General features: G+C 38.5%; 2 protein-coding genes across 4 annotated transcripts in view; both read left to right on the top strand.

Annotated features, from left to right (window-relative positions):
• LOC115422515 (helicase ARIP4-like) overlaps nucleotides 1–8,659 on the top strand; it is a 72,909-nt gene extending 64,250 nt beyond the window's left edge. The window contains exons 18-22 of one of the 2 annotated variants that reach the window (XM_030138870.1): nucleotides 381–577; nucleotides 1,370–1,569; nucleotides 1,662–1,751; nucleotides 3,187–3,282; nucleotides 3,914–8,659. In XM_030138870.1, coding sequence (XP_029994730.1) covers nucleotides 381–577; nucleotides 1,370–1,569; nucleotides 1,662–1,751; nucleotides 3,187–3,282; nucleotides 3,914–4,890 — 1,560 coding nt within the window. In that variant the 3' untranslated portion in view covers nucleotides 4,891–8,659. The remainder of the gene's footprint in view (nucleotides 1–380; nucleotides 578–1,369; nucleotides 1,570–1,661; nucleotides 1,752–3,186; nucleotides 3,283–3,913) is intronic. The other variant, XM_030138871.1, reaches the window with a different exon arrangement.
• Nucleotides 8,660–12,142: 3,483 nt separating this feature from the next.
• On the top strand, nucleotides 12,143–25,781 carry tmem115 (transmembrane protein 115). 2 transcript variants are annotated; one of them, XM_030138894.1, is made up of 4 exons: nucleotides 12,143–12,465; nucleotides 13,242–13,901; nucleotides 17,680–18,044; nucleotides 24,846–25,781. In XM_030138894.1, exons 2-4 carry the CDS (start codon nucleotides 13,410–13,412, stop codon nucleotides 25,132–25,134), a joined length of 1,146 nt encoding a protein of 381 aa, XP_029994754.1. In that variant the 5' UTR covers nucleotides 12,143–12,465; nucleotides 13,242–13,409; the 3' UTR covers nucleotides 25,135–25,781. The 2 variants fall into 2 exon arrangements, with proteins under 2 accessions (XP_029994754.1, XP_029994753.1); XM_030138893.1 differs by having other exon boundaries at nucleotides 12,143–13,901.
• Nucleotides 25,782–26,219: the final 438 nt, after the last annotated feature.

The following is a 26,219-nucleotide window of genomic DNA, read 5'->3' as shown; positions in this document are numbered from 1 at the left end:
AATAAAATCCACTTTTGTAGAAATATTTAACCAAATTCATGAATGAAGTGCTAATAATGTCATTAGAGTTTTGAGTGAAAAATGTCAAGAAAAGTCACAAAAAGTCCCTCTTTAAAACACGTTTGACAAAATCTGAGAGGTTGAGTCACAGAAACCAGCATAAAAATCTGAAGCTTCTGAAAACACAGGATTCTTAACTTTACAGACGGTAACAATCGATGTGGAGAATCATCCAAAAAACAGAACGTCTTTTTAAAACCCGTCCATTGTTACATGTCCATGGAGGCTTTAACCCATATGTTCTCCAGGTCATAGTTGAATTCAGCTCTTCTTCTTCTGTCAAATTAACTGAACGTTTCCTCCTTGATCCTCCCTTTTAGCATCCGTTCCCCCATGAGTCTTTGCTGATGGATCGCCGAGAGCTGAAGCTGAGCAGCGCTGAGAAAATAGCCGCTAAGAAAGGTTACGAAGACGAGAAGAGGGCGTCGGTGCCGTACACCCGGCCTTCATACGCCCACTACTACCCGGCCAGCGACCAGAGCCTCACCAACATCCCCGCCTTCAGCCAGAGGAACTGGTCAGTGGCACAAACCACTCAAACCTGGATGTAATTAGCCTCGTAGCATAATTAGCTAAGACATATTTTTGGCCAAATTGTGATATCTGCTTAACCTTACTCTCCTAACATTTCATTTAGCATCATTGGCTATGACCGGAAAAAAAAAAATATGACTCAGGCAGCTATGCTGGGATGTTTTTATGCTAATGATAGCATGAGCCTCATAGCATAATTTCCTCTCATACAGTATTTTGGCCAAATTGTGAAATCTGTTTAACTTTAGTTTCCTAAAACTGCTGATTAATTTTGTATCACTAGCTGTGACCTGAAAAAAATGTGACTTCAACAATTATGCGATGATATGATGCTTTTATGCTAACGATAATATTGTTAGCCTCATAGCAAAATTGCCTAAGTTGTAATTTTGGCCAAATTGTGAAATCTGCTAAACTTTAGTCTCCTAAAACTGCTGATTTGATTTTACATCATTAGCTATGAAATGAAAAAAACATGACTTAGCCAATTATGCTATGATATGATGCTTTTTTGCTAATGATAGCGTCAGCCTCAGCATAATTTCCTCTCATATTTTGACCAAATTGCGAAATCTGTTTAACTTTAGTTTCCTAACACTGCTGATTAAATTAGCATCACTGGCTATGAAATGAAATAAAATATGACTTGGGCAATTATGCTTTGATATGATGCTTTTATGCTAGCAATATTGTTATGCTGTGAGGCTAACGATATGTAGGAATAAAAAGGTGGGTGGAGTTTTGTCTCATGGCATCACGTTATCCCGTCTCTCAGGCGTCCACCCCCTCGTACTGAAGAGAAGCCGGTGGCCAGCGTCCGGCCCGTCCAGTCAACTTCAGTTCCCATGATGCCACGGCAGGCGTCGACAGGCTCCGCCCCAAGCAGCGACTCGTCCATGTCCCGACTCGGAGGTTTCCCTGTCAACTGTTTGCAGAAAGCCGGGGTGTTCGTGCAGAAGATCGTCACCACTACTGGTACAAAGTCCTGCACATTTTTCTTCATTGATTCCTCGTCTTCTGTCCTCAGATGGACATTATTGACCTTTGATCCTTACGTTTTCTCTCAGACATAGTGATTCCAGGCACCAACAGCTCAACCGACGTTCAAGCCAGAATCACCACAGGAGAAAGTATCCACATCATCAGAGGCACCAAAGGTAACGACGCTCACCGAAGCAACGAAAATTGGAATTAGGCTGATCCATCGTGTTTCAGAGATGGTCAAATTCACCACCTAGAACAGAGTACAATGATGCAGCGCTGCCAAAGAACCTGATGCATTTATTATTTAGAAATACGATCAATAATCTGTGATCAGCCATAGAATAGAGTATTTTCTGATTTACTTGCTACTGAGTTGTATTAAGACACAAAAAGCTGCAGAAAAAGTGAAATGTATGAAGTAAAATTCAAGTATCAGAACCAGAGAAAGTTCAAGTTCGACCATTTATTGAACTGCATCATAACATTGGTTCTGCATCGTATTTTAATGAATTCAAGTTATTTAATGTATTTATCCATTTATCTGGAAGTGAAATTGCACATTAATAAACACAGTTTATAATACCAATGTAAGTATGCCAGACTTAGCATAACATTTCTCCTGGTTAATTAAAGGATAATAATAATAATAATAATAATAATAATAATAATAATAATAAACGTGATATCATGAATTGCATACAGATAACACGCCACTTTTAATTGGTGTGTTATCTATACGAATTATAAGATTAGCATGTGTATGTTCACCCTGCATAAAATACCACAAAATTAGCGGTCAGCGATTAGGGTTAGGGTTAGGGTTAGGGTTAGCAGTTAACGATTAGCAATCAGCAGTTAGGGTTAGGTTTAGGCTTTGGGATAGCAGTTAGCGGTTAGCATTTTGGGTTAGGTTTAGGGTTACAGTTAGCAGTTACGGATATGTAAACCACAGATCTTGGCATACATTGACATGCGATCAAATGGAGTTGAATAACATGCAGAAGGATAAAAATGCATACGTATAGCGCACCAAGTGCCATAAGAACTGGCATGACATACAACACAATTTCATGAGATCAGTCTGATAATAATGATGATAATAATAATAATAATAATAATAATAATAATAATAATAAAACAATAAATAACTTAGAACTCAACATAAATACTGTGTAAGTTGAGAAGAGTGTAGTCCATTCACAGTAAATACGGTTTAAAGTGCATGTTTTTAAAGTGCTGTTATTGTGTGTGTATATCTATATCTATCTATCAATCTATCTATCTATCTATCTATCTATCTATATATATATATATATATATATATATATATATATATATATATATATATATATATATATATATATATATAAAATATAGAATGGGACCAAAACACTAAAATTAATCAGAAGGAGTCCCGTTCGAGATAGGCCGATCAAGAGAGCAGCTCAAAAATAAACCACACATAAAGTATCTGGTTTAATCTGGTCATCTACAGTGGAACTCATGTCTGTGTTGGACTGAGTCTGTTCTTTCTGAGAACAAACATCCGTCCTTCAGGATGATGAAAACCACAAACATGTGGACTAATGTTGTCTTTGTCGGTTTCAGGGACGTACATCAGGACGTCCGACGGTCGGATCTTCGCCATTAGAGCGGCGAACAAAGCCAAGGCAGCAGATGAAAGCACAACAGCGCCCCCCAAAGGTAGGAGCAGTCTGAACTGAATCAGAGGAAAAACCAACAGAGAGGGTTTGATCAGAAAACCATCCAAGTTTGATTATGTTTATAGTGCAGTTACAGTTTTTTTTGGTAATTAGTGTTAAATTATCTACTTCAGATTATGTTGAATGACCTGATTCACAGTCAGGCCATTTTAGAAAATGTCTTCATATGTTTTTAATCATGTCCTCCTGAAACCCAGCAAGTAAAAGATTTGGCTTTTTTACATCAAACAATTGTCTTAATTGGAAACAGAATAATGCAACAGTTTTTGCAGATACATTTTAAATTTATTTATATATTTTATGGAATGTCCTTTTCAGTGGACAGCATTTTGTTTTGTGTTTTAGTAAAAAATGCATTCTTGGGTCTCACAAGGATATTTAAGTCAATCCGCATTCTGTTCTTACTTTAAACACATCATTTCTATCACCTAAGACGCAAAGTCCACAAAGATGTTAAAGTCACTCTGAATGTTTGTTGTAACTGATTAAAAACCAGGACACTATGGATCCTAATCAGAGGTTTGAACCTTCAGGTTAATATAATTGACTGTCTTCAGTTCATGTTGAACATGTGATCCTGGTCCTAAACCCTGTTGGTTGTTTGTCTCCAGACCCCCAGGCCCCCCCTGAGGACGTCCCGTCCAACGACAGTAGCGGCTATCTGTCACCGGACAGGAAGCAGGCGGTGCTGTCCAAACCCATGCCCCGCCCCGTGTCCCCCGACAGCCCCGAGATCATCAACGAGCTGCAGCGCTACACCGGAGGAGGGTCCGGATCGGGTCTGGCTTCAGGACCCGGAGTCCAGTCTGAGAGGGCGCCGGAGAGCAGCAGCAACAGCAAACTGGTCCAGACCAAGACCGGAGCCAGCGGGACCGGAAACATGAGCCACCGCGATGTGATCCAGCCCAACATGGACGCCATGGCGGCCCAGGACCTGAGGACCGGGTCCAAACGCAAGGCCTCCACCCCGACTCAGGAGGAGCGGCCCGGTAAGCAGGCGGCGGCAGGGCAGCACTCGGCGCCGCTGACCTCCCAGAGCTTCCCTTTCGGCGGGGGCTATGGCCTCCCCCCTCTGGGCCTGAACCCGGCCATGCTGGGACACCCCCTCTACAGCTCGCCTTATTTCCAGTCGCCCCAGATGGGAGACCCGGGATACATGTACCCAGATCTGTTCGGCTCCGCCTCCACCTCCTCCGCCACCACCACGGCATCCTCCTCGTCTCCGCCGTCATCCTCCGTGTCCGGGCCCCTCCCTCCGTTCATGCTGAGGCCTGGCATGGCGGGGATGCTCCCCCCAGGCTTCCCCCTGTCCTACCCCCAGTCCCTGGCCAGCCTCTACACCGGCTCCATGCTTCCAGGCGGACTCCCCGGTCCGGCCGCCACCCCCGGTCCGGCCGGCGCCAGCTTCCTGTCCCAGTACCCCTCCACCGCCGCCTCCTCCTCCTCCTCCTCCTCTCCCTCCTCCTTCTCCTCATCAGCTCGGTCCGAGGGCCACCACCGGGGCCCGGTTCTGGTCAACGGCGGGAACGTGAGCAGCTCCGGCAGCTCCGACGACGACGATGATGTGATCGAGGTCGGAGGGCAGTGACTGACCTGAGACCTGAACCGGATCGACTTCAACAAACAGGCACGGGGTCCTGTTCGCCAGGATTCAGCCACGAGGGAAAAGGACAAAACATGAAAGACTGAGCCCCTGTCGATGTTTTAGAGATTCTGGATCTGGACCGGACTCATTCAACCGGAAGAGGAAGGCAACCCCAGGACTTTGGGCTTCCACGTGTCTGTCCGATACTGGCATTGAAATCCTTATCACTGGACTTTTACTGCTGAGTGTGGGCCTGCAGTGACCACAGATGGCCACTAGTTGTGCTGTTGAGATTCTAGTTCTGCAGCTTTGCTAAATGTCAAGACTTTTGCTTTTTCAGCTCATTAAAAAAACGTAGTAGGGTGGACATGCTTATATATTAAAAAAAAAAAAAAAAAGGTTTGACAATGAAGTTAGCTGGTAGCAACATTCGTTAAATATCAGTAACTTAAATGGTATCGTTTGTCATTTGTCAAATATTGCTACTGAATATTTCTAAAAACAGTTAAAAGATCAAGTAGAAGTTTAGAAAGCATCGTGATTGAACTTAATAATTCACTGCCAGGACAGGGGTAATGTACGCTTAGTTTTCTCTTGAAGAAAAAAAACAAAAAAACATGGGATCATCTTGAAATAAGTGGTTGAGGCTCGAGGATTAAGTAAAAACTGAACCTTAAAACTCATACGAGAGAATGTACGCTTAATCGGATGCCTTTAAACCAGGCCTTTAGACGAGACTCCCTCTATTTAGGCAACAGAAGTGGGAAGATCTGGTTTTGTTTTTGCTTTTTTTTTATATTTATGTGATCTTTTAAGAAAATCAATGCCTAAAAAAAAAACAGCCAGGTTTAATGAAAAAAAAAAAAAAAAAAAACGAGGAAAACTGTGTTTCAGTGAGGTGTCCTCCTTGTAGCGGAGAAACAACCAACAGAAGATGCCTTTTTTTGCCTCCGTCTTTCTGAATGTGAACTGTGAGAGGAGACGTCGACTCACCACAGTCTTACTGTAGCCTAGAGAAAAATGATGCAACACTCACTCAAGCCTATATCTGTATCTGTCCAAGCCCCGCCCCCAGAGGACTTGACCCCGCCCCCACCCCGACACTGTTCGGTTCAGCTCGTGTCGTTACCGTGTTCGTACCCGTGCGTCGTGTTTTTAAAGTTAAAAAAAATAGTAATAAAGAGAAACTGTCGGTTTGGTTCAGAGACAGATAGACTTCTGCTGTTTATTCGTTCTGTTTCATCACATTTTGAGGGAAAAAAGAAGGATGATTGTGAAACCAAATCCCTTTATTTTATTTTGTTTTGTTTTGGAGAAATGCTGTAGCTTTGCCAAAAAAAATCCAAAAAAACCCACTTATATTTGGAATGAAGTTGAATCGCTGCCAGACAAAAGAAAACATCCGCAACACATTAATAAATGGAAAGTTTATTGTTAGAACCAGACATTTTCATTTAATTACAGAACACAGTGTTTTTCATATTTTCAACTTTCATGATTTTCTTTTTGAAGGAAGATGATCCTCTTGTAATACAAGATGTTTTATTTTTACAGAACAAGACACTGTTCTCATGTTATAACAACAAACGTTCATTTTACATCCAGATACTTTCACATAACATCATATTTTTGACATAACATGATTTTCATGGTTAAAAATATGATTTTCACTTTACAACTTACTGATTATTTTTTATGTTTAGATATATTTTCACATAACAAGGTATTTTGGCATTGTCATAAGATGATTTCCAATGTTATGAGACATTTTTGATGTTATAACAGGATATTATCAGATGCCTTTCACATTATAACATTATTTCAAATTATTTTTTGCATAAGGTATTTTCATGGTACAGCATGATTTTTACTTTACCACTAGTTGGAAAAATATATTTTTCACCTTATTTTTTTTACATTATACTTGATTGTCTGGTTAAAAATGTATTTTCCACATTACAACAGAATAATTTTTTAACATTTTTCATATTATGACATTATTTTCATGTTAAAACGAACATTTTCATACCACAGCAAGATATTTTCACATTTTCATGATATAACACAATTTTCATGTTTTCACCTAGTAACATTAATTTTCACACCACACACACACGTCATTTAAGAATTTTTTGTTCTAAAAATCTTGAGTTTGTCTCATGTAAACATGAAGCAGTTCCTTCTATATTTAGATTAATTCAGTTTTGTTACAATGTAAAGGCTCTTGTTATAACGTGAAAATATGTTGTTTTAAGTTTGGATTTTTACATGATGTGATTTCTTTTGTCTGGCAGCGATGCATCGTCCGCCTACAGAGACTTTACAGAATATCATCATCTGTAGATGAATCGTATTAATTATTGATTTAACATATCTCCGTAGGCGGATTATCCAAATTACGGAGGAGGATTAGAGCCACTGGAAAAAAAAAAAAAGGTCCAATATATTTTTTTTGTTTTTATTGTGAGAAAAAAGTCTGAATTCTGACTTTGATCTCAGAATTCTGACTTTTTCTGGAAAAAAAATATATTGGACCTTAATTTTAACTTTTTTTTCCAGTGGCCCTAATCCTCTTCTGTACCAAATAAATCCTAAAAATTTAAACAAAATCGATGCAGAAGCACATCAGCGTCCTCCAGCTCAGAGGTTCGTCTCTAGAGACCAAATATCGCGTTGATGGCGTCCACAGTTGAGACGTACATATCCGTTCCTCTGTTCACACTGTACGCTGTACTACACTGTAAAAAATATCAAAGATAAAACACCTGAAAACGGGGAAACCTCGACCAAAAGCCCCAGATCCACCTGAACCCTCCTCACTCTGCTGTTCCATCGATCCACAGCGTAGAAAACAACAACAACAAACACCCACGACCTCCTGTTCTCCTCTTCCACGTTTTTTTGTTCATCATACTGCTTAGTTTACTTATTTTGTTTCCTCTTTTTACAATGTTTGAATTTACCAAATTAATTTATTTATAACGGTTCATATTTATTCATTTGTATTTTTATTTTTGTACAATTTTTGGTTGTTTTCTCTCGGTCTGATGACCTTTTCTTTCACTTGTTTGTAAAATGTTGTTGTTACTCTTCTTGTTACAGGTGGGAAAGGCTCCAGATTAGTGATTTTTTTTTCTTTTTGTGTGTGTGTGTTTTGTTTTTTTTCGTGACAATCTGCTGATCTGACCCAACACATGTGACTGCCTTCAAAACATGTGGACCAATCAGACACCATGTCGGGTTTACAGATGTACTTCTCTGTATCCACGAGCGCACATTTCATCTTTTTTTTGTGAAATCTGGACGTAACTCTGAATCATCTTCCTCTTTGCATGTAGCTGAAGGTCGGTCACAGGTCAAAGGTCAGAAGTCGAAGCAGTTCAACCACTCAGACGCTGATGTTTCCTCCTCTTTATTGTTTCCACTTCGTCTGAAATGTCCATGACTTTTATTGTTGATTGTCAGCTCAGCCTTTTTCCGCGCTGACCGACTGCTCTATTATTTCACAGCTTTCTACTTGAATTTACATATATTTATTTATACAAATCGAAGCGGGCCAGGCCGAGCCGAGCCAAACCGGGCCGAGCCGAGCCAGGCTGCCTGTCTGAATTCCATTGAAGCCGAGGAGAGCGTTCACGCGGCCGTCTCCGAGGAGCGGCGCTAATCGAAGCCTGTCGTGTAGTTTATTGTTGGATGATGTCTCTGATCTTACTTTTAGATCCTCTTTTTTGTTTTTTGAAGTTTGTAAATAAAGAGAAACATGTTCTAAATGGCACTTTTTCCAGTTTCTTTACCTTCATAGTTGTGTTTCAGACCTTTACTCCAAGTATATTGGTGGTAACCTTTCCTAAGTGATTCATCATCATTTATTATAATATTATCCTCTGAATTTAGTATTTTTCTCAGCCACTGCAGGTGTGTGTGTCTGAATATTTCATACTGTCCAAACAAACATAAGCACCATAGGAATATTCACACCAGAGTTTCTCAAAGGGGGGCGGTACCACCCCTCAGGGGGCGTTTGGAACAAGAAAGCTGAGAGGGGGGATGGGACATAAGCCCCCTCCACCACAGTCACGCACACCCTCCCCCTCAATTTTTTTTTTTTTTGGAGGGGAGGGTGGCATCAGAAGGCTCATGATGATGTTAGGGGGCGTTTGTTCAAAAAAGGTTGAGAAAATTATTTACTCAATAAAAATCTGGCAAAGAAATTTTAACTTTTTATTCGCTTAAAAAGTAGAAACATGAAATTTTTTTGCCTGACTCAGTGATAATCTGATATTTTCCTTTATTTAATACATTGTATAATTGATTGATTGATTGGTTGATGTATTTGTTTTGAATATGAATGTCAAAAAAGAAGACCAATAAACAAACAAAACATTTAAACATAAGACATATAATACATATTCAAAAAGGAGTGAGAAGAAATATAACTTATAAACTCGCACTCCTTCTCCTTGAATAATTAATAACAATAATAAGCTTCCTAGTCTAAACATATCTGTACTCTAATGCCTGATAGTTACTGTTGAATAAGTTTGTTTGTGGTCTTATATTATTACAAACAAATATAATTTACATAAACACATAATGCAACAACACATATGTATGTACATACATATACTCACACACACACACGTGTATATATATATATATATATATATATATATATATATATATATATACACACACACACACACACACACACGCATGCATATGCATACATATATAATAAAAGTAATCGAAAACCTCCATTCACTTTAAAAATAGACGTTTTTTAGCCTGAGTGTCCTAAAACCTCCTTCAAATAAAGGCTCCGTACCTTCTACATCTGAGATAAATACAGGCCTGATACTGGAACAGCTCATATCTTCATGACGTTACAAAATCTGTTCAAATAAACGCTGTGAACTGGTCCTTTTAGCTGCAAACAGAATGTCTGATCTGTCCCCACGTTTAATTGTATGTTTTGTGATAATGTGACAAAAGTCCACCTTTGATTTCCATTGTTCCGGCCTCAGTGTTATCAGCTCTGGATGAAATCAAACTGAGAACTTTATCCTGTTAATAAATGAAACCTGCTGGAGTTTGGACCATGTTTACAGAGCGATGAAAAGAGACAGACTTTAAACAAAGAACTTTAAGGAGAAGACGGTAATCTAATCATGGAAGACAAAAGCAACAAATATTTGGACTTTTTTTTTGTCCTAAATACAACATTTCACACATAAAATCACCGGCTGTTGTGAGTTTTTATGTGAATTGCTATAAATGTACATTTTTCAGTTTGATTATAAAATCGGTGAAATGATGTTTTGCAGTGGCCTACAATAACGAACTTTTTTTTCTTTTTACCCTTTTTTAAAACTTTACACATATAAACTCCTGACCAAAATCTTAAGACCAGTTGAAAAATTACAAGAATTTACATTTTGCACTGTTGGATCTCAAAATGCAAAAAGAAGAAGTGGGAGTGAGACCAAAAAAAATTTTGAGTAAGCAATTTATTGAAAACAACAATTAAACTGAAATAGGCTATTCATCAGCCCATCAAAAGTTTGAGACCTCAGCCTTTAAAAGCCAAAATCAAGCAAAAATGAGGCTTCATTGTCATTTCCTGTCAGGTATTCACACTGTGATTGATCAGGAGTGTAGATATATTTGTAAATGCTTATTTATGTGTATACTTTTTACAAGTATATCCAATCCAGCTTTATTTGTAAAGCACTTTAAAACAACCACAGTGGACCAAAGTGCTGTACAGAAGAATAATTAAAACCAAAATAGAAGAATAAAATACAGAACAGATTTAAAGACATAGAACTGTGCAAAAAAAGAAGACAGTGCCATACAGAAGAGTAAATAAAACCCAAATAAAATAATAAAATACAATAGATTAAAAAACATAAAAAGCCATACAATTAAAAACAACAAATAAGAATAAATCACTACCGAATAAAAACAATAGAATAGAAATAATACCTTCAAACATCTCACATGATTTCAAAAGCCAAGCAGAAAAGATGGGTTTTAAGAAGGGATTTAAAAAACAGACAGAGAGAAGACCAGTCTGATGTGGAGAGGCAGATGGTTTCATAGTTTAGGAGCTGCTGCAGCGAAGGCACGCCAAGGCATTCTATTCTATTCTATTCTATTCTATTCTATTCTATTCTATTCTATTCTACTATTTATATATTTTATTTAGTATTAGAATGTCTTTTTTGTATCCTACTAAATAAATAAATGCACTTTTTTTTTTTTTTTTTTTTTTTTTTTTTTTTTAATCCTTCAAATTTATCAATCAAAATCTGGACATACATTCTGAAGAATTACAGAAAACACTTTTTTTTCCCCAGACTGAGCATCAATATCAACCTTATGCTGAAACAGTATTTGTAAAGAACATTATTGAAAGAAATTAAATAAAAAATAAAATAAATAACAAAAATAAAAGACAGATGTCTACTCAGGTATCAGTACATTTAAATTTTCATGCACAATCAAAGCTTGTTTGGTTTTTACATGTTTCAGTGTTTTGTTTTGTTTTTTTTTTTTTTTAAGTTTGTCATTTCATTTATATAAATTGAGAACAGTGGGTGTCTCTTCATAAATCTACCTCTGTGGAGAAATTGTTTAGCAAAAATAATTGAAGTGTTTTACATAATTTCTCGTTTATGTTTTTCATTATAATTCCAAATTTAATGTCTTTATTCTCCAGTTTGGGCATTTTGAGTGTCCTTCTTAGATGTCCATTCTTAAAATGCCGTCCAAAATGTCCTGGTGTATGAGCAGTCAAAAAATAAATATTCTAAAGGTTCATCTTCAAATTCACAGAAAACACAGTTTTTTTTTCTCAATATTAAATCTTTGTCTCATAAAGTCAATACAAGGATAAATATCATTTAGGGGTTTAAAATGAGTTTCTTTCGCTTTTGGGGATATGGGTAGAGTCAGGTATTTGGTTCTAACCCTGATTATAATTTCTTTACATTTTTCCGTTTTAATTGTTGGGGAAAAGGTTAGATGTGAGGGCACCACGCATGAATTTATTTGTACATTTTTCTCCCATAAAATTAATGTCAGTATCTATAAAGAGTGACGAGACCCTTGGTATTCTGTTACCATAAAGCCACATTCCTTTGACCATTTAAATAAATGCACTTATTTCTACGAGTTGAGGCGCTTTTGTGTTCCGGACTCAGTTTCCCATCATGCCCTGGGGCCGTGCCGTTGCGTGACTCGACGTTTTTTCCGTGCCTGCTGATGACGGTGGCAGACGGCGCAGGTCAGTCCAGTCCGCTGTTCCCGGAGGAGGAGTGCCTGATGCGATAAGACCATTTTCTGCGGGGACCACTTCTTAATATCCGGAAGAACAATCACCTAAACGGCCCAGTGGGAGTTAGTTTGGACGGCCTGTGGTCTGGAGGTGAATGAAAACTGTTTCCAAACGGGCTCAACACTGTTTTGGAGGCCTGTTGCTAGCTCCGGGAAATCCTCGGGCTAGCTTAGGAGACACCGGGCCGGAACAGCGCAGAGGACCGGGAATGGAGCTCCGGGGATGAATTCATCGATCAGGTTTTATTAATCAGCTGGTTTAGCTCATAAGAAAAAAAAACGGACAGCATTTATGACCTTTTATACCCAAACCACTGACTTTTAGTTTGACAGCTAGCTAACATTAGCCCCTGTGTTTACAAGCTAACTCCGCCGAGATTCTGTGGAGAAGTTGGCACTTAGATGTATTTGTTTCAGTTTGGGATTTGCATTTTGGCTGCCTGTTAGCCGGGGTTGATTTGTAAACCTCTTGCGCTCTTGTCTACGCCGACTGAAGGTCGTAAGCAAGGCAGTCCGATCAGAAGGACTCCCGGGCTAAGGTTATCACAGCCCCGGGCTTATCTGCTGCAGCCCAAAGTTTGTTGCCTTGTTGGACTGGAAGACACAGGCCAGAAACTAGTGTGTTTCCACCGTCCTTAAGCTTATGAATGTTACAGACTGGCTTAGAAAAGTCTGAAGCACAGAGTGACAGGTGGTTTGTCTGGAGTAGATTTAATGGGCCAATATCCAGGAAAAATAGGACAGAGTCAGAAATGAATAATTGACTTTTATTAGAAACTGTAGTGGAACTGGAACTGGGTGGAAAGAATCAAAGCCTTTATGAATAAACACACCAGGATCACTAAACATCAGACTGAAAAATAAAAATAAGGGGAGTGACATTTGTTATTCTTCCTTAAAGTCAGTTATTCCAGTTGAGAGGTCCAGTTCTGCTGATAGTCCAGTTCTATCTGTAGTTTTTAATTCATTCAAACCTGTAGTTCTCAAACCTAAGCTGCAGGATCTGTGTTTCTCAGCAGCCACAGAGTTCCAGATGAAGGCTGTCAGAGAAGTGATGCTGTCAGGACGTGCAGGTGTAGTTTGGCGTTGTTAATCTCACACCAGAGTCCATCCACCGCTGCAGCAGAACCAGCCTGTTTGCCCTTTTATTCTCTTGAGCTGCCTTTGCTCAAGACGAAGACACTATGAATCGTTACCTTCCCGTGGCCCGACAGCACTTCCTGGCTGCTCTGGCCAGCACCAGTGTGGTGGTGAAGTCCATCAGTGCTGTGGTGGTCCTCCTCTACCTGCTGTCCTGGGCTGTGGACACCCCGTATGCACTCGGGGTCACCCCAGGCTACCTGTTCCCTCCGAACTTCTGGGTTTGGACTCTGGTGACCCACGGTGTGGTGGAGCAGCATGTGTGGGGCGTGGCGGCCAATGTGGGGACAGTTATGGCCTGTGGACGCCTCCTGGAGCCTCTGTGGGGCGCTCTGGAGCTCCTGATCTTTTTCGCGGTGGTTAATGTGTCAGCGGGCCTGCTCGCGGGACTCTCCTACCTCCTCACCTACGTGGCTACGTTTGACCTGGACTTCCTGTTTGCTGTGCGTGTCCATGGAGCGGCGGCCTTCCTGGGAGGTGTCCTGGTGGCGTTGAAGCAAACCATGGGGGACACGACCGTCCTCAGAGTGCCACAGGTGAGGACAAATATTTCAGAAACAAATGAAAGGAGAGACAAATCAGAGGTGCATGTCCGTCTCACTGAACTGGAAACCTTCAGTTTAAAGCATGAAAGAACATAAAAAAGACAGTTAACATATTTACAATGACTCCAAACCCCTCTGAGGGGTAACACAGGTGCCACACATGTGGAAAGGGGAGAGAAAAAGAGGGGAAATGTCTTTATTCCAGTCTGGATTAGGGCTGGGCCATCAGGTCCAAATCTATTATCACTATACAGGGTTATTCAAAAAGAATAAACTGATTTCATTATGCAATATTTTAATAAGGAAAAGCAGTAGAAAACTCCAGCAAAGTCCCAAGTATTCTACTCACAATCAACTTTTATTTCCTGCCTTACAAGTGTTCAGTGTGCCCACCACCTGCAGCACAGACAACATCAATGTGATAAGAGAATTCCTCCCAGACATGTATCAGCATATCACCATCCACTGAGTTGATCGGTGGTGTTATTCGATGTATAAGATCATCGAGGTTAACCCTTCAAAACTTGGAAAACTTCTCTTTCAAATGGTCACTGACTCATTCCATGACCGTGCTTGAGAACTGAAGCAGTGGGTCATGAAATCGGTTCATTCTTGTTGAATAACCCTGTATATGATCTATAGAGATGTTTAACTGTGAAATCACAGCGTACTTCATCACATTTGGATATTGCCTGCTGTTATTCACAGATTACAAACAAAAACAACTTTCCTCTCAAATTCAGAAACAGGAAAACGAAAGTCCAGTTCAGAACAAAGATTCATGATGAGATTAACCCATTTTCTAACATTGTAGGTAAAGGTTGAATGATGTAAACGGACCTGTTCTGACTGTTGTCAAACCCACTGATGGTATATTTTAGAACACAGTGGTATATGATGTGTCAACTTCTCACTGTTTCTGTTCTATAAGGTCTTGTGTTGTCATCAGTTGCTCTTGTAAATCATGTCTCAAAAGTTTGATCTTATAACTCGAGGTGAAACCAACTCCTCTGAGAATAGACAGAGAAGTTCTTAACCTTCACGATTCTTTGTGTTTCATCATCACCAGAAATGCAGCCGTAACAAATGACTCACTATCACACGTCTCCGTCATATTTTCAGATGCTACAAATTATATTCTGTTACAAAAAAGCCAGAAAAACCAGCTGCTGGAATGAACGTCAAGTTTAGTTTTGAAATGATGCACTGGCTTGTTTTGTTGGTATGAACTGGTTCATATCAGTATAGATTCAAGTTTTCAGCTTCTGAATCCTGGTCTGAACTGATCTGGGTGTCAAAATCAATATAGTTCAAGTTCCACATCCTCCCAGTTTGATCTGAAGTGGTACCCTGTCCATCCATCTGGTTTTCTCAGTGTATTCAATACTGACAAAACAGTCTGGAACTGGTCCATTCACTGTGAATTTTACCCGATCTATTCTATCCCGGACCAATCACAAGTCTGGGGGCAGGTGTTTTGCAACGCATCATATACTCCGACTTCTTTTCGTTGTGAGTCAAAGTCAGTTCCAAGTCCGCAAATCTCTTTACAGCTGTTGTTGGTTGTTTGATTCAAAACTAAGGATTGAATTACAGATTTACACTCTGTATTCTTAAGTTTCTCTGACAAAAGCATCACGTCTGTCTTATCTGTGATTGGTTTACTCAGTGCCTATTAGTCCCGCCTTCATATTTGGATTCAAGCCCCGCAATTCCAGACGGATTTCTCACTGAGAAAGATGGGTGGCTAGACAAGCTACTGAAGTGGGTCAGACCAGGAAAATAATGATATAATAACCTATAAATGATGTCAACTCCAAAATTGTCTTGATGTTTTAGAGTGACAAAAGTGAAATTGCATAATGAAAACATTTACATCTACAAACTGTTTTTTAAAAACAATGTGAATAACATCAACCATGAAAAAATTGACATTTCTTAAGAAAAATAAGAGCCATTTTAACAATATTCTGCCTCAGTTTATCATTTCCACATGTACATTACAACGTACAGATCACAGTGGATCTACAAATACACAAAACATTTAATAACAGGCAGAATATTAGTACAATTACACTCAGTTTTCTTAAGACATTTCAGGTTTTTCATAGTTGTTCAGATTTTTCATATTTTTTTGAAAGGACAGTTTGTAAATGTAAAGATTTTCATGTAATTTGACTTACTTTTTACACTAAAACAAAGAGAAGAATTTGGATTTGTCTTTATTTATAGGTTATTATGATAGTATTTTACTGGGTCGACCCACCTCAGATCATATTGGGCCAGATTGGACCGCTTGTCCGGTTTTGGCCCATGGTCCGTATGTTGACCCCCCTGTCTTGAGGAGTCTTCCACCATGTGGTCCTTGACTTCTGTAGACAGTGAACAAACGCTTCTAACCAAACATAGTCCTTATCTGGAGTTTTAATGATAGTTTCAGCCTCGATAAATCAAGGTTTTCCTTATGATACTTGAAAAACTAGTCCGTTCCTCAAAGTGAGAAAGAATTAAACTGCTTGTTTCACTTGTAAAACTAAGTAAAATGAAGTATTTGTATGAACTTTTCTCAGATTTTCTATAGTGACGCTGTTTTGTCCTGAAGAGCAGGATGTAATAATGTAACGTATTAAAACACCTCAGGTCATTTTAGATTAGTTTATTAAAGTATGTAATGTCTCCAAAACATCTTCACATTAACAGGTTTATTATGACTGGTTTATTTATTTATTTTGACAGGTTTGGACTCAGGGAAAAGGCTGTAATCATGTTAGATTAGAGCCCGTAGGTGCTGCCTGTTGATTAGTTTTTCATTTGACTGTCAGATGTGTCGTTTCATGTTCACATTTTTTTTAAAGGGTAGTTTGTAGATATAAACATTTTCAGAATGTAATTTAGTTTGTTTCACTTATTATTTCACTGGTTCTGATCCACTTTAGATCATATTGGGCTGAATGTGGAACCTGAACTAGAATGAATTAAATGATTGTCTTGTTTGGAAACAGTGCAGCAGTTTTTTCAGATATGTATTTTTTTTTAAATTGAATGTCCTTAAAAAAATACAAGAAACTTAAATATTATACATATTTAGTCCAGAACACACCGGAGGAGGTCGACGTGTCATTAGAGGATTAAAAATGTATAATGTAGGCCTAAAACACTGGTAACACAACAACAACAAAGAGACAGTAATCTGACAGAAAAGAAAGAGAAAAACCCTGATCAGATCTTTTTTGTTTGTTTGTTTTTCGCATTTCTCTTTTTTTTTTCATATTTTGGATTTTTTTTCCCCATGTGTTTCTGTTGTAGAGTGAAGAGCAAGCATTTTATTCATTTTTGAAAGACTTTTATGGACAAATAAAACACTTTTATGCAGAAAAAATATATAATGTCCTTTGCTGTGAACGCGTAGTTTTTTTTGTTTGTAATTTTTTTGCATTGCTGTCTCTAGAGGATATTACAATAAATAATCTTATTATTATATAAAGCACATCCTAACAATAACAATGAAGGAAACAAACTGTTCTGTAGTCAATCTTCACACGTTCCTCCTGCCTCTGTAACCATCCCACCACTCAGCTGTAGTTTGTATCATTTCAGTTTTATTTGTCTTATTTTTCTCTCCTCTCCACCGTCACAGCTGAGCAGGTCGGTGAACGTCTTCCGTCCAAACGCTGCTACATGTCAGCGTGGATCTGCAGTTCTGGCCTGTTCCCAGAGCTGGCATCTGTCCCGGTCCTGGTCCTAGTCTGACATGTGTGTCGTCCATCAGGTGCGTCTGAAAGCGGCGCCGGCCCTGGTCCTGCTGCTGCTCGCCTTACTGCGCCTGTCGGGGCTGCTGGAGAGCTCTGCCCCCCTGGCCGCCTACAGCTACGGCGCCCTGTCCGGGTGGGTGTACCTGCGCTTCTACCAGAGGCACAGCCGGGGCCGCGGTGACATGTCGGACCACTTCGCCTTCGCCAGCTTCTTCCCCGAGGCGCTGCAACCGGCCGTGGGACTGCTGGCCGGCCTCGTCCACGCTGCCCTGGTCAAGATAAAGGTCTGCAGGAAGATGGTGAAGAGGTACGACGTGGGGGCGCCGTCCTCCATCACCATCAGCCTCCCTGGGACCGACCCCCAGGATGCCGAGAGGAGGAGGTGAGCCACGAGAAGCGGGTCTGGGAGGGGTTACATCACAGTACTACTGATATACAAACACTAATAATATTACTATTGTAGAACACAGATTAAGGACAAGTACATAGAAGGACAAGGACATAGATAGATAGATAGATAGATAGATAGATAGATAGATAGATAGATAGATAGATAGATAGATAGATAGATAGATAGATAGATAGATAGATAGATAGATAGATAGATAGATAGATAGATAGATAGATAGATAGACTGAATGAAATAGGCAAGATAAGCAACAACATGAACAAAAAAACAAAATTAAAAGGAATGGTTAAAATAATGGAAAAATGTCAGCTTGATAAATAGATGACTGAAAAAATGAATGAAAGTCATAAATATAAGAACAAAATAGGTAAAGAAAAGAACAAATTAAGGCAGAAATGGACAATTGTAAGCATCAGCAAAAAATAAGCAGCAAAATTAATGAAAAATTAACAAAATTGGAAAATATAGGCAAGAAAATTAAAGAAAAAACTTAAATAAGATATAGATTAATGGATAGATAGATCTATAATAATAGAACATAAGAATAAAAATACAATGCAAGAGCAAACACACTATTCATAATAAATTAGAAGTATAAAAACAGTATTGGTGAAAAACAAAATCTGAACAAATAAACCATAAGAAACCGTTAAAAAAAAAACAAAAAACAAATTGAATCCATCCAGGTTAAATGTGCTGAATCTTACATACTACAAAAGTGCAGATTTGGTTTTTTAAAAAATCAAAAATAAAACAGGGAAAACTGTTGATGACAAAGAAATTAAAGATGTTCCCTTTGATAATTACAAACCTTCAGCTGCAGTTCTTTAAAATAATGTAGATTCTTTGTGTTTTGTGGATGTTTAGAGCAAATTTCAGTTCAATCCAGTGAAAAATAAGCTAAAATCTGGGGAGTTCTAGAGACACATTCAGCGAACGACAAAAAGAAACTAAAACCCCAGAGAAGAAGTAAAGTGACTAAACAATGTTTCAGGATGTTATTCATAGAATCCTCCCACTTTTGAGTTTGAAATGTACATAAACCTCCCTCCTCGAGCAGAGTTCGACATGTCTCCACTTCTTTGTACCTGTTTTTTGTCACTGAAACTTGTGCAGACTCAGTGTTTTACAGTATTTGAACATCCTGCTGTCGTGTTTCCACCGCTAAGTTAAAAAACCAGAGAGAAGTAGAATCTGTGTTCATTTACTAAAAATATGAGGGAATTTCCTTCCTCTTCAAACACTTCCAGGGTTTATTTTTGGTTTTGAAGCCTTGGCTGTTGTCCTGCTACATTCTTCAGCATGTTACAGATGTTTTTGGATCAGTAAATCTACAGATCAGTGACGATACACGGCAGGTTTTACCTCAGAGACAAACTCCAACCTCTGCTCAAACTAATGACTTTAATCTAGTTCTGAAAACAAACGGTTTAGTCCCACATTTTCCACTATATCCTCCTGAGACTCAGCAATGCATTTTTGTCCTCTATAGTGGACAAGAGTTTCACAGCTTTAATTTAAAATAAAAAATTAAAAAATTTCCATTGGAAAGGACATTATATTAAAAAATAATAATAATAATATTGTATCTGCAAATACTTGCATCATACTGTTTCCAATTGAGGCAATTATTTAATGTGAAATGGTGAAAATGTTTACTTACTGGGCCTCAGGAGGTTAATAAGACAAAATCACATCACAGCTTTATTTTAATTATCTAGTAATAAACTTAATTTGTGGAGCACATATTAACTGATCTGATAAATGTGTAGGAGCTATTTGTCTATTTAGTTTTTTGTTTAAAGTTAATTTACTTTTTTGTTTAGTAATTTCGTACTTTTTTTGCTAATTGTTTATTTTTGATTCTTTGCTTTTTCGTTTAATATTTAGAATTTTTTTTTTTTTACTTTCGTGGTTATTGCTTTTCTTATTGGTTTAGACTAGGGATGCAAATTATTGATTAATCCATTAATCATTAGTTGGTTGACCTTATCAATCGATGAATGATGAATTGATAAGCGGCGATTTTCCTGAGAACCTGAATTTCTTTTTCGATAGGGTCTATAAGAATAAAAGCTAAATATTTTTTCTATACTTCATGAAAAAAGCATGTCCTACTCCTTAATGTTTGATTTATTGAACCATTGGATACAGAACAGACAATGACATTTATGGAGCAGAACTGAAGAAATTCAACAGAGAAACTGAATAAAATAAATGGATCTGAAGAGGGCAGTTTAGAAGAAATGGGTATTTCTGACTTTGCACCACTGACATGATGGAGCCAGATTTCAGCCGGAGAAACGGGCAATTAACCGACAATTATTTAATCGTGCAAATTCTTATCGACAATTAATTGATAGTCGATTAATTGTTTACATCCCTAGTTTAGACTGTGGGGACCTGGGTATAAATAGGCAGCACCAAGGTAGACCAGCATGCACCTGGGTGGACCTATGGTTTTTTACCAGGTTTAGGGAATTACCAAAAATAATCACTTGCCCGATAAAGTGTTAAATGGGGGTCTGTTTTGTCTGAACTCCATCATCCAGACAGTTGGTGTTTCAGGCCTTTAACCCCTGCTGTACCAGACCACACCCACAGAGTAAACCCAGTAGAGCAGTGATATTTACCCAGGCTGTTGACACTTGGATTGAACATGTGTTGGAGGGTTGTATTTCACACAGATGACACTAGTTTACACAACACATGGCCTTAAATAGAAGGTCTAACGTACTAACGTTCTCATAACGCCACCTCAATTCTATCTGTTCCATCTGTTTCATCATTTCAACACCGATCTAGATCTGTTTGAAACACAGGTTTACAAAATGACACCATCAATTTCTACGTCTACCAGCAAAATAATGTTGGTGTAAATGCTCATTTTTGACTTGTGTTGTTGCATTTTCACATTTTTTTTTGTCTTGTTATGTCCTTCATAACATCTGTGTCTGGTGCATCTTTTACATATTTTTTGAGTTTTCCCTTATTACCTCCGCCAAGGAGGTTATGTTTTTGCCAGGGTTTGTTTGTTTGTCTGTCCGTTAGTGTGCAACATAACTCAAAAAGTTATGGACAGATTTTGATGAAATTTTCAGGGTTTTTTGGAAATGGGATAAGGAAGAAATGATTAAATTTTGGTGGTGATCGGGGGTGGGGGGGCCCACGGGGGGGGGCCACTGATCAGCCTTGGCGGAGGTCTGCGCTCTCCGAGTGCTTCTAGTTTTCATCTTGTTGCATCTTTTCAGTCGTTTTTAGCTCACTGGTCGACATTGTCCTCTTCGTTAGTATTCAAACATCTTTTCTGAGGGAACTACCGGTCAGATTAATTTTATTTTATTTTATTTTATTTTTTTTATTATTAATATTTCAAATTATACATTTACATAAGGAACCACACAAACAAAATATATACAAACAAATTATACAACAAACCTATTAAACCCCCCAAAAAAGAAGAAAAAAAAACAAAAAACATAACTACAAAAAAAACAACAAGATAAACAATGTTATCAACTCCTCTTTACAATACTCAGGGCTGATTAAGAGTTAATATAATGCAAACTAACAACATCCTGCTGTCTCCTATATCCTTTTGACAGAGAGATGTGTTCTTAGTTTGGTCAGATTAATTTTAGATTTATCCTGTTTGAGACAATGTCCACAAATTTTGTTTCTAGTTTTGAGAAATTCAGGGTTTTGAATTTTTGAAATATTGAAAATGTGCCTTTCCTTCTAATGGTCCATATTTTGATGGTTTATAACATTTAAATGGTCACAGATATCAGCATATTTACTATTGATCACTGATAGGAACTCATATATCCTCCTGAGACTCAGTAATGCATTTTTGTCCTCTGAAGTGGACAAGAGTTTTACAGCTTTACTTAAAAAACTAAAAAAAAGTCCACCACAAAGGACAATCCTAAATAAATAAATAAATAAATGAATAAATGAATAAATAAATAAAGTATCTGAGAAAAATGTTGCATCATGCTGTTTCCAATCAGGTGATTAATTAATCTGAAAACACCAAAACGTTGACTTGCTGGGTGTCAGGAGGATATGGACTTTCATTTTGGTCCATGACCTTTGATTTGAGTGACCTTGAAGGGTCAAACCCACGGTCATCAGTGTCTACATTTCAGCAATCTCCTTCTCCAAAACTTTTGGTCGGATTCATTAAAAAAATTTTTGTATCTTCCTTGGGATCATGTCTACAAAGTTCGTCCACAGTTTTGAGAAATATTTATTTTTGAAATTTGACGAATTTTTAAATGATCACCCATGTCTTGCGTCATTATTTCTCATTGAATAAATGTTTTATTTATGTAACGCTGCTCTTGAAAGTTGACTGAATGCATTGTGAACATGTATGAACAAGGGCTGATTACGTAAAGGAGTGATATTTCGCTTTTTTTAAATGGAATTACACATTTTCCAACATTTCCCTGTGGTCTCCATAAACTGTAAATGCTCTGCTTGGGTCTGAATTCTTCATTCATTCAACTCCACAGGTCCATCTTTACCCTATTTCTGAGTAATGACACAAAAAACGTCATTTTGAGCGCCGGCCCTTTAAATGCACATGACCGCGCCCCCGTCCATGTTGTTGACTGTGCTTGATTTCATCGATACAACCAACAACTGAACATTTGAGGTAATGGGCTGTAAGTTCGGACATATTTTCAGTCTGGACTACAACCGCTGCTGCTGACAAACAATTATGTCATACTAAGAGAAATGCTCGTCTGAATCTGGACCTTATATGTGCAAATGTTGGGACGGAAGTAGTTATAAAATGTAACAAATTAAGAAGGAAGTCAAACAGGTTGTAGAAATCCACTGGATTTTTGCCCAAATGAATGTAAAGATAGTTTTGCAGCAGCTGGAGGGTTCAAATTCAAATTGTATGAACTATTAGGGTCCAAATACACAAAGAAATGGACCACAGACTAAGGAAAGTGAAATTTAAACTGTTGTATTTCTCATTTCATCTTTAGTAGTTTGTTAAATGTCCTGTAATGGCAATCTCCAAGGGCCCTGTTTGGTTCATAATCCAAGATCACATTTAAGGAGCTGGAATCAGAGAATTTAAACTGAATTCCCTTCCATAATCATGGTTAAACATTGGTGTGAAAGTTGAATCTATAAATATGAGCATGTATGTAACCTGTATCGGTACAGACGCTGGTATTTGTACCGCAGACACATGTACTTCCCATCGTTATGTCAGTGATGTCCCACATGTCTACTCTTACACTCAGTCACACAAAGCTGCTTTCACGTCGTCTCAGGTTAGTTTTCAGCCCGGTTCATTGTGTGGAAGTGAGTCGGTTCCATGTGGGTTACCCCTGGAAACCTCAGCAGCTCATCTTACATGTAAATACACACACTAACCTGTTTACTGTGGGAACCAGCCTCACACGCTGACTAATTAGTTTAGTGTCAGTGTTCGGCATCCGGCGCCTTCCTCTGATACGACTGATTTGATGTGTCGGATAGACACAGAGATATATATACATGAAATGGGCAAAAGTATGTGGACACTTTCAGGTGTTTCTTTTCTAACAGGGGTCTGTGATCCAAAACAATAATGACTAATGTCAGAATATAGTTTTATATTGGGATAAATATTATTACATTGGTTAGTTTATTTTAAATTGTAATATTTGCTTCCAAAATTGTAATATTGATTTTATTTTTTGTTTTCGTTTTTATATCCATAACGATGATTTTACATGTTCTTTCTCTAAATATTTTTCCTGCTCCGACTGTAATAATAATCTTCTACCACATCTAACCATCTACTTTCATCACATCTAGTGGTGAAGAAAAATCTACCATTAAACTTTAAGGAAATATTGATGTTTTATCTCAAATCCTCATGAACAGGACATCTTACAGCTGTAGACATGATGTGTCCCAATATTTATGTCCATATAGTTTGTAAATATCAATATTCCTTATGTGATGCTCCGGATGTGTGCTAACTGCTAATGCTAATGCTAAGTACTGTGTGTTGTTGTATTATGGGTAAAGTACAGACAGAACTTCCCCACAGGGATAATAAAGCAAGTTAACCTTTAGCCTTGAGAAAACTTTAGGTGAGGACCAAAAAAATCTAAAAGCAAGTAAAAAAAAAAAAACACAAAAAAACCAAAAAACCATGGAGTTAAAAGATGACAACATATTTCTTTGTTAGCAGTTTCTTCAAACATCTCTGAAGACACTACTGGTTGGATTCATTTTTTTCAAGGTCTACAAATTTTGTTCACAGTTTTGAGAAATGTAGATTTTTAAATTTTTGATGAATTTTTGGAAATATTAGATATTAGCCTTTCCTTGTATGGTCCATATTTTGACGGTTTATAACATGGAAATGTTTACAGATATCAGTATAGTTCCTATTGAACACTGATAGAAGTCATAGATGGACTTTCATTTGGATCTATGACCTTTGACCTTAAGTGACCTTGAAGGGTCAAACTCAAGGCAACCAATGTCTAGATTTCAACAATCTTCAAATTTTTTATGTAGCTTCTGTGGAACAATGTCTAGGAAGTTTGATCACAGTTTGGAGAAATTTGCATTTTTGGATTTTTGATGAATTTTTGAAATGATCAACCATGTCTTTCATCATTATTTGTTAGTGTTTTATTTAAATAACACTCATTAAGACTCAAATAAATCTATGATTCCAGTGTCGTTCCACTGGTACCTGATGGGTTTATATCGACTGAAGCTGTTTTCCTTCCGCCTTCTTTCCAGACAACTGGCGCTGAAGGCTCTGAACGAGCGTCTGAAGCGTGTGGAGGACCAGTCTGCGTGGCCCAGCATGGACGACGAAGAAGACGATGATGACGATGAGGTCAGGACCGACACGCAGCCGCTCCTCCCCGCATCCGCCTCCTCCGCGCCGAGGCCGGGGGGTGGAGCTGTCGGCGCCTCCGTGTCTTCGTCCTCTTTGTCCCAGAGCGGCGCGGCGCCCTCTACAGGCGGAGCCACGCACCCGGAAGTCCGCATCATCAGCTTCGAGGACGCGCCTTCAAGATCGTAACGGATGGTGCGTAGAGAGACTGGCGTTGTGACGGGAGTGACTGCGGGTATACGAATACGAGTATACAAGTACGAGCATACGGGTACCAGTATATGAGTATGAATATACAAGTACATGTATAGAGTAACCAGTATACGAGTACGAATATGCGAGTACCAGTATAGACTACAGTATAGGAGTGCGTTCAGTGTCAGTAAGTAGGCATACACTCGATATCACCAACACACACCCAGACCTTCACGTCCAAGGATCGTGGACTGTACAGCGCTTTCACTACAGACTCGTCGGTTGTAACGCCTCATTTTCTGACCATGGGTGTCAACATACGGCCCGTGGCCAAACCGGCCCGCCAAAGCTTCCTGTCTGGCCCGCGGGATGAACTGGGTGTCAAACTGATTTCAGTTCAGGTTGCCACATTCGTCCGGTTTGACCTCAAATGGATCGAACCAGTCAAATATTCTAGTAACGGCAAATATGGTGACTCCAAATTCCAAACTCTGATATTTTACCAGTATTCTGCCTGTTTACTAAATGTCTTGTGCCTTTTGTAGATCCACTCAATCTGTAATGTAGATGTAGAGTAAATGGACAAAAGTGTGTGGACACGTTGACTTCAGGTGTTTCTTTTCTAACAGGGGTCTGGGATACAAAACAATAATGACTAATGTCAGAATAGTTTTATATTAGGGGATAAATATCAGTGCATTAGTTTGGTTTAAATTATCTTTGTTCCAAAATGACTCAGAGATGGTTTTTGGACTTAATTGATGTGTTTTTTTGGTTTGCTTGGGGTTTTTTTACCCATGACTCGGATTTTTAAATGTTCTTCCTCTAAATTTTCTAAAATATTCCTTCATGCTCTGACTGTAAGATAATAATTTCCTCACACAACTAACCATCTACTTTCTTCACATCTCACTGAGGAAGAAAATCTACCATTAAACTATAAGGAAATATTGATTTTCCAATGTCAGATCATCATGAACAGGACATCTTACAGCTGTGTCCCAATATTTATGTCCATACAGTTTATAAATGATAAGTTGTGGCATAATATTGTTAAATTGCAGTTTATTTTTCAGATG

The sequence above is a fragment of the Sphaeramia orbicularis genome, chromosome 7 (assembly GCF_902148855.1).
Source record: "Sphaeramia orbicularis chromosome 7, fSphaOr1.1, whole genome shotgun sequence".
Taxonomy (NCBI): domain Eukaryota; kingdom Metazoa; phylum Chordata; class Actinopteri; order Kurtiformes; family Apogonidae; genus Sphaeramia; species Sphaeramia orbicularis.
This window is presented reverse-complemented; position numbering and strand designations above follow the sequence as displayed.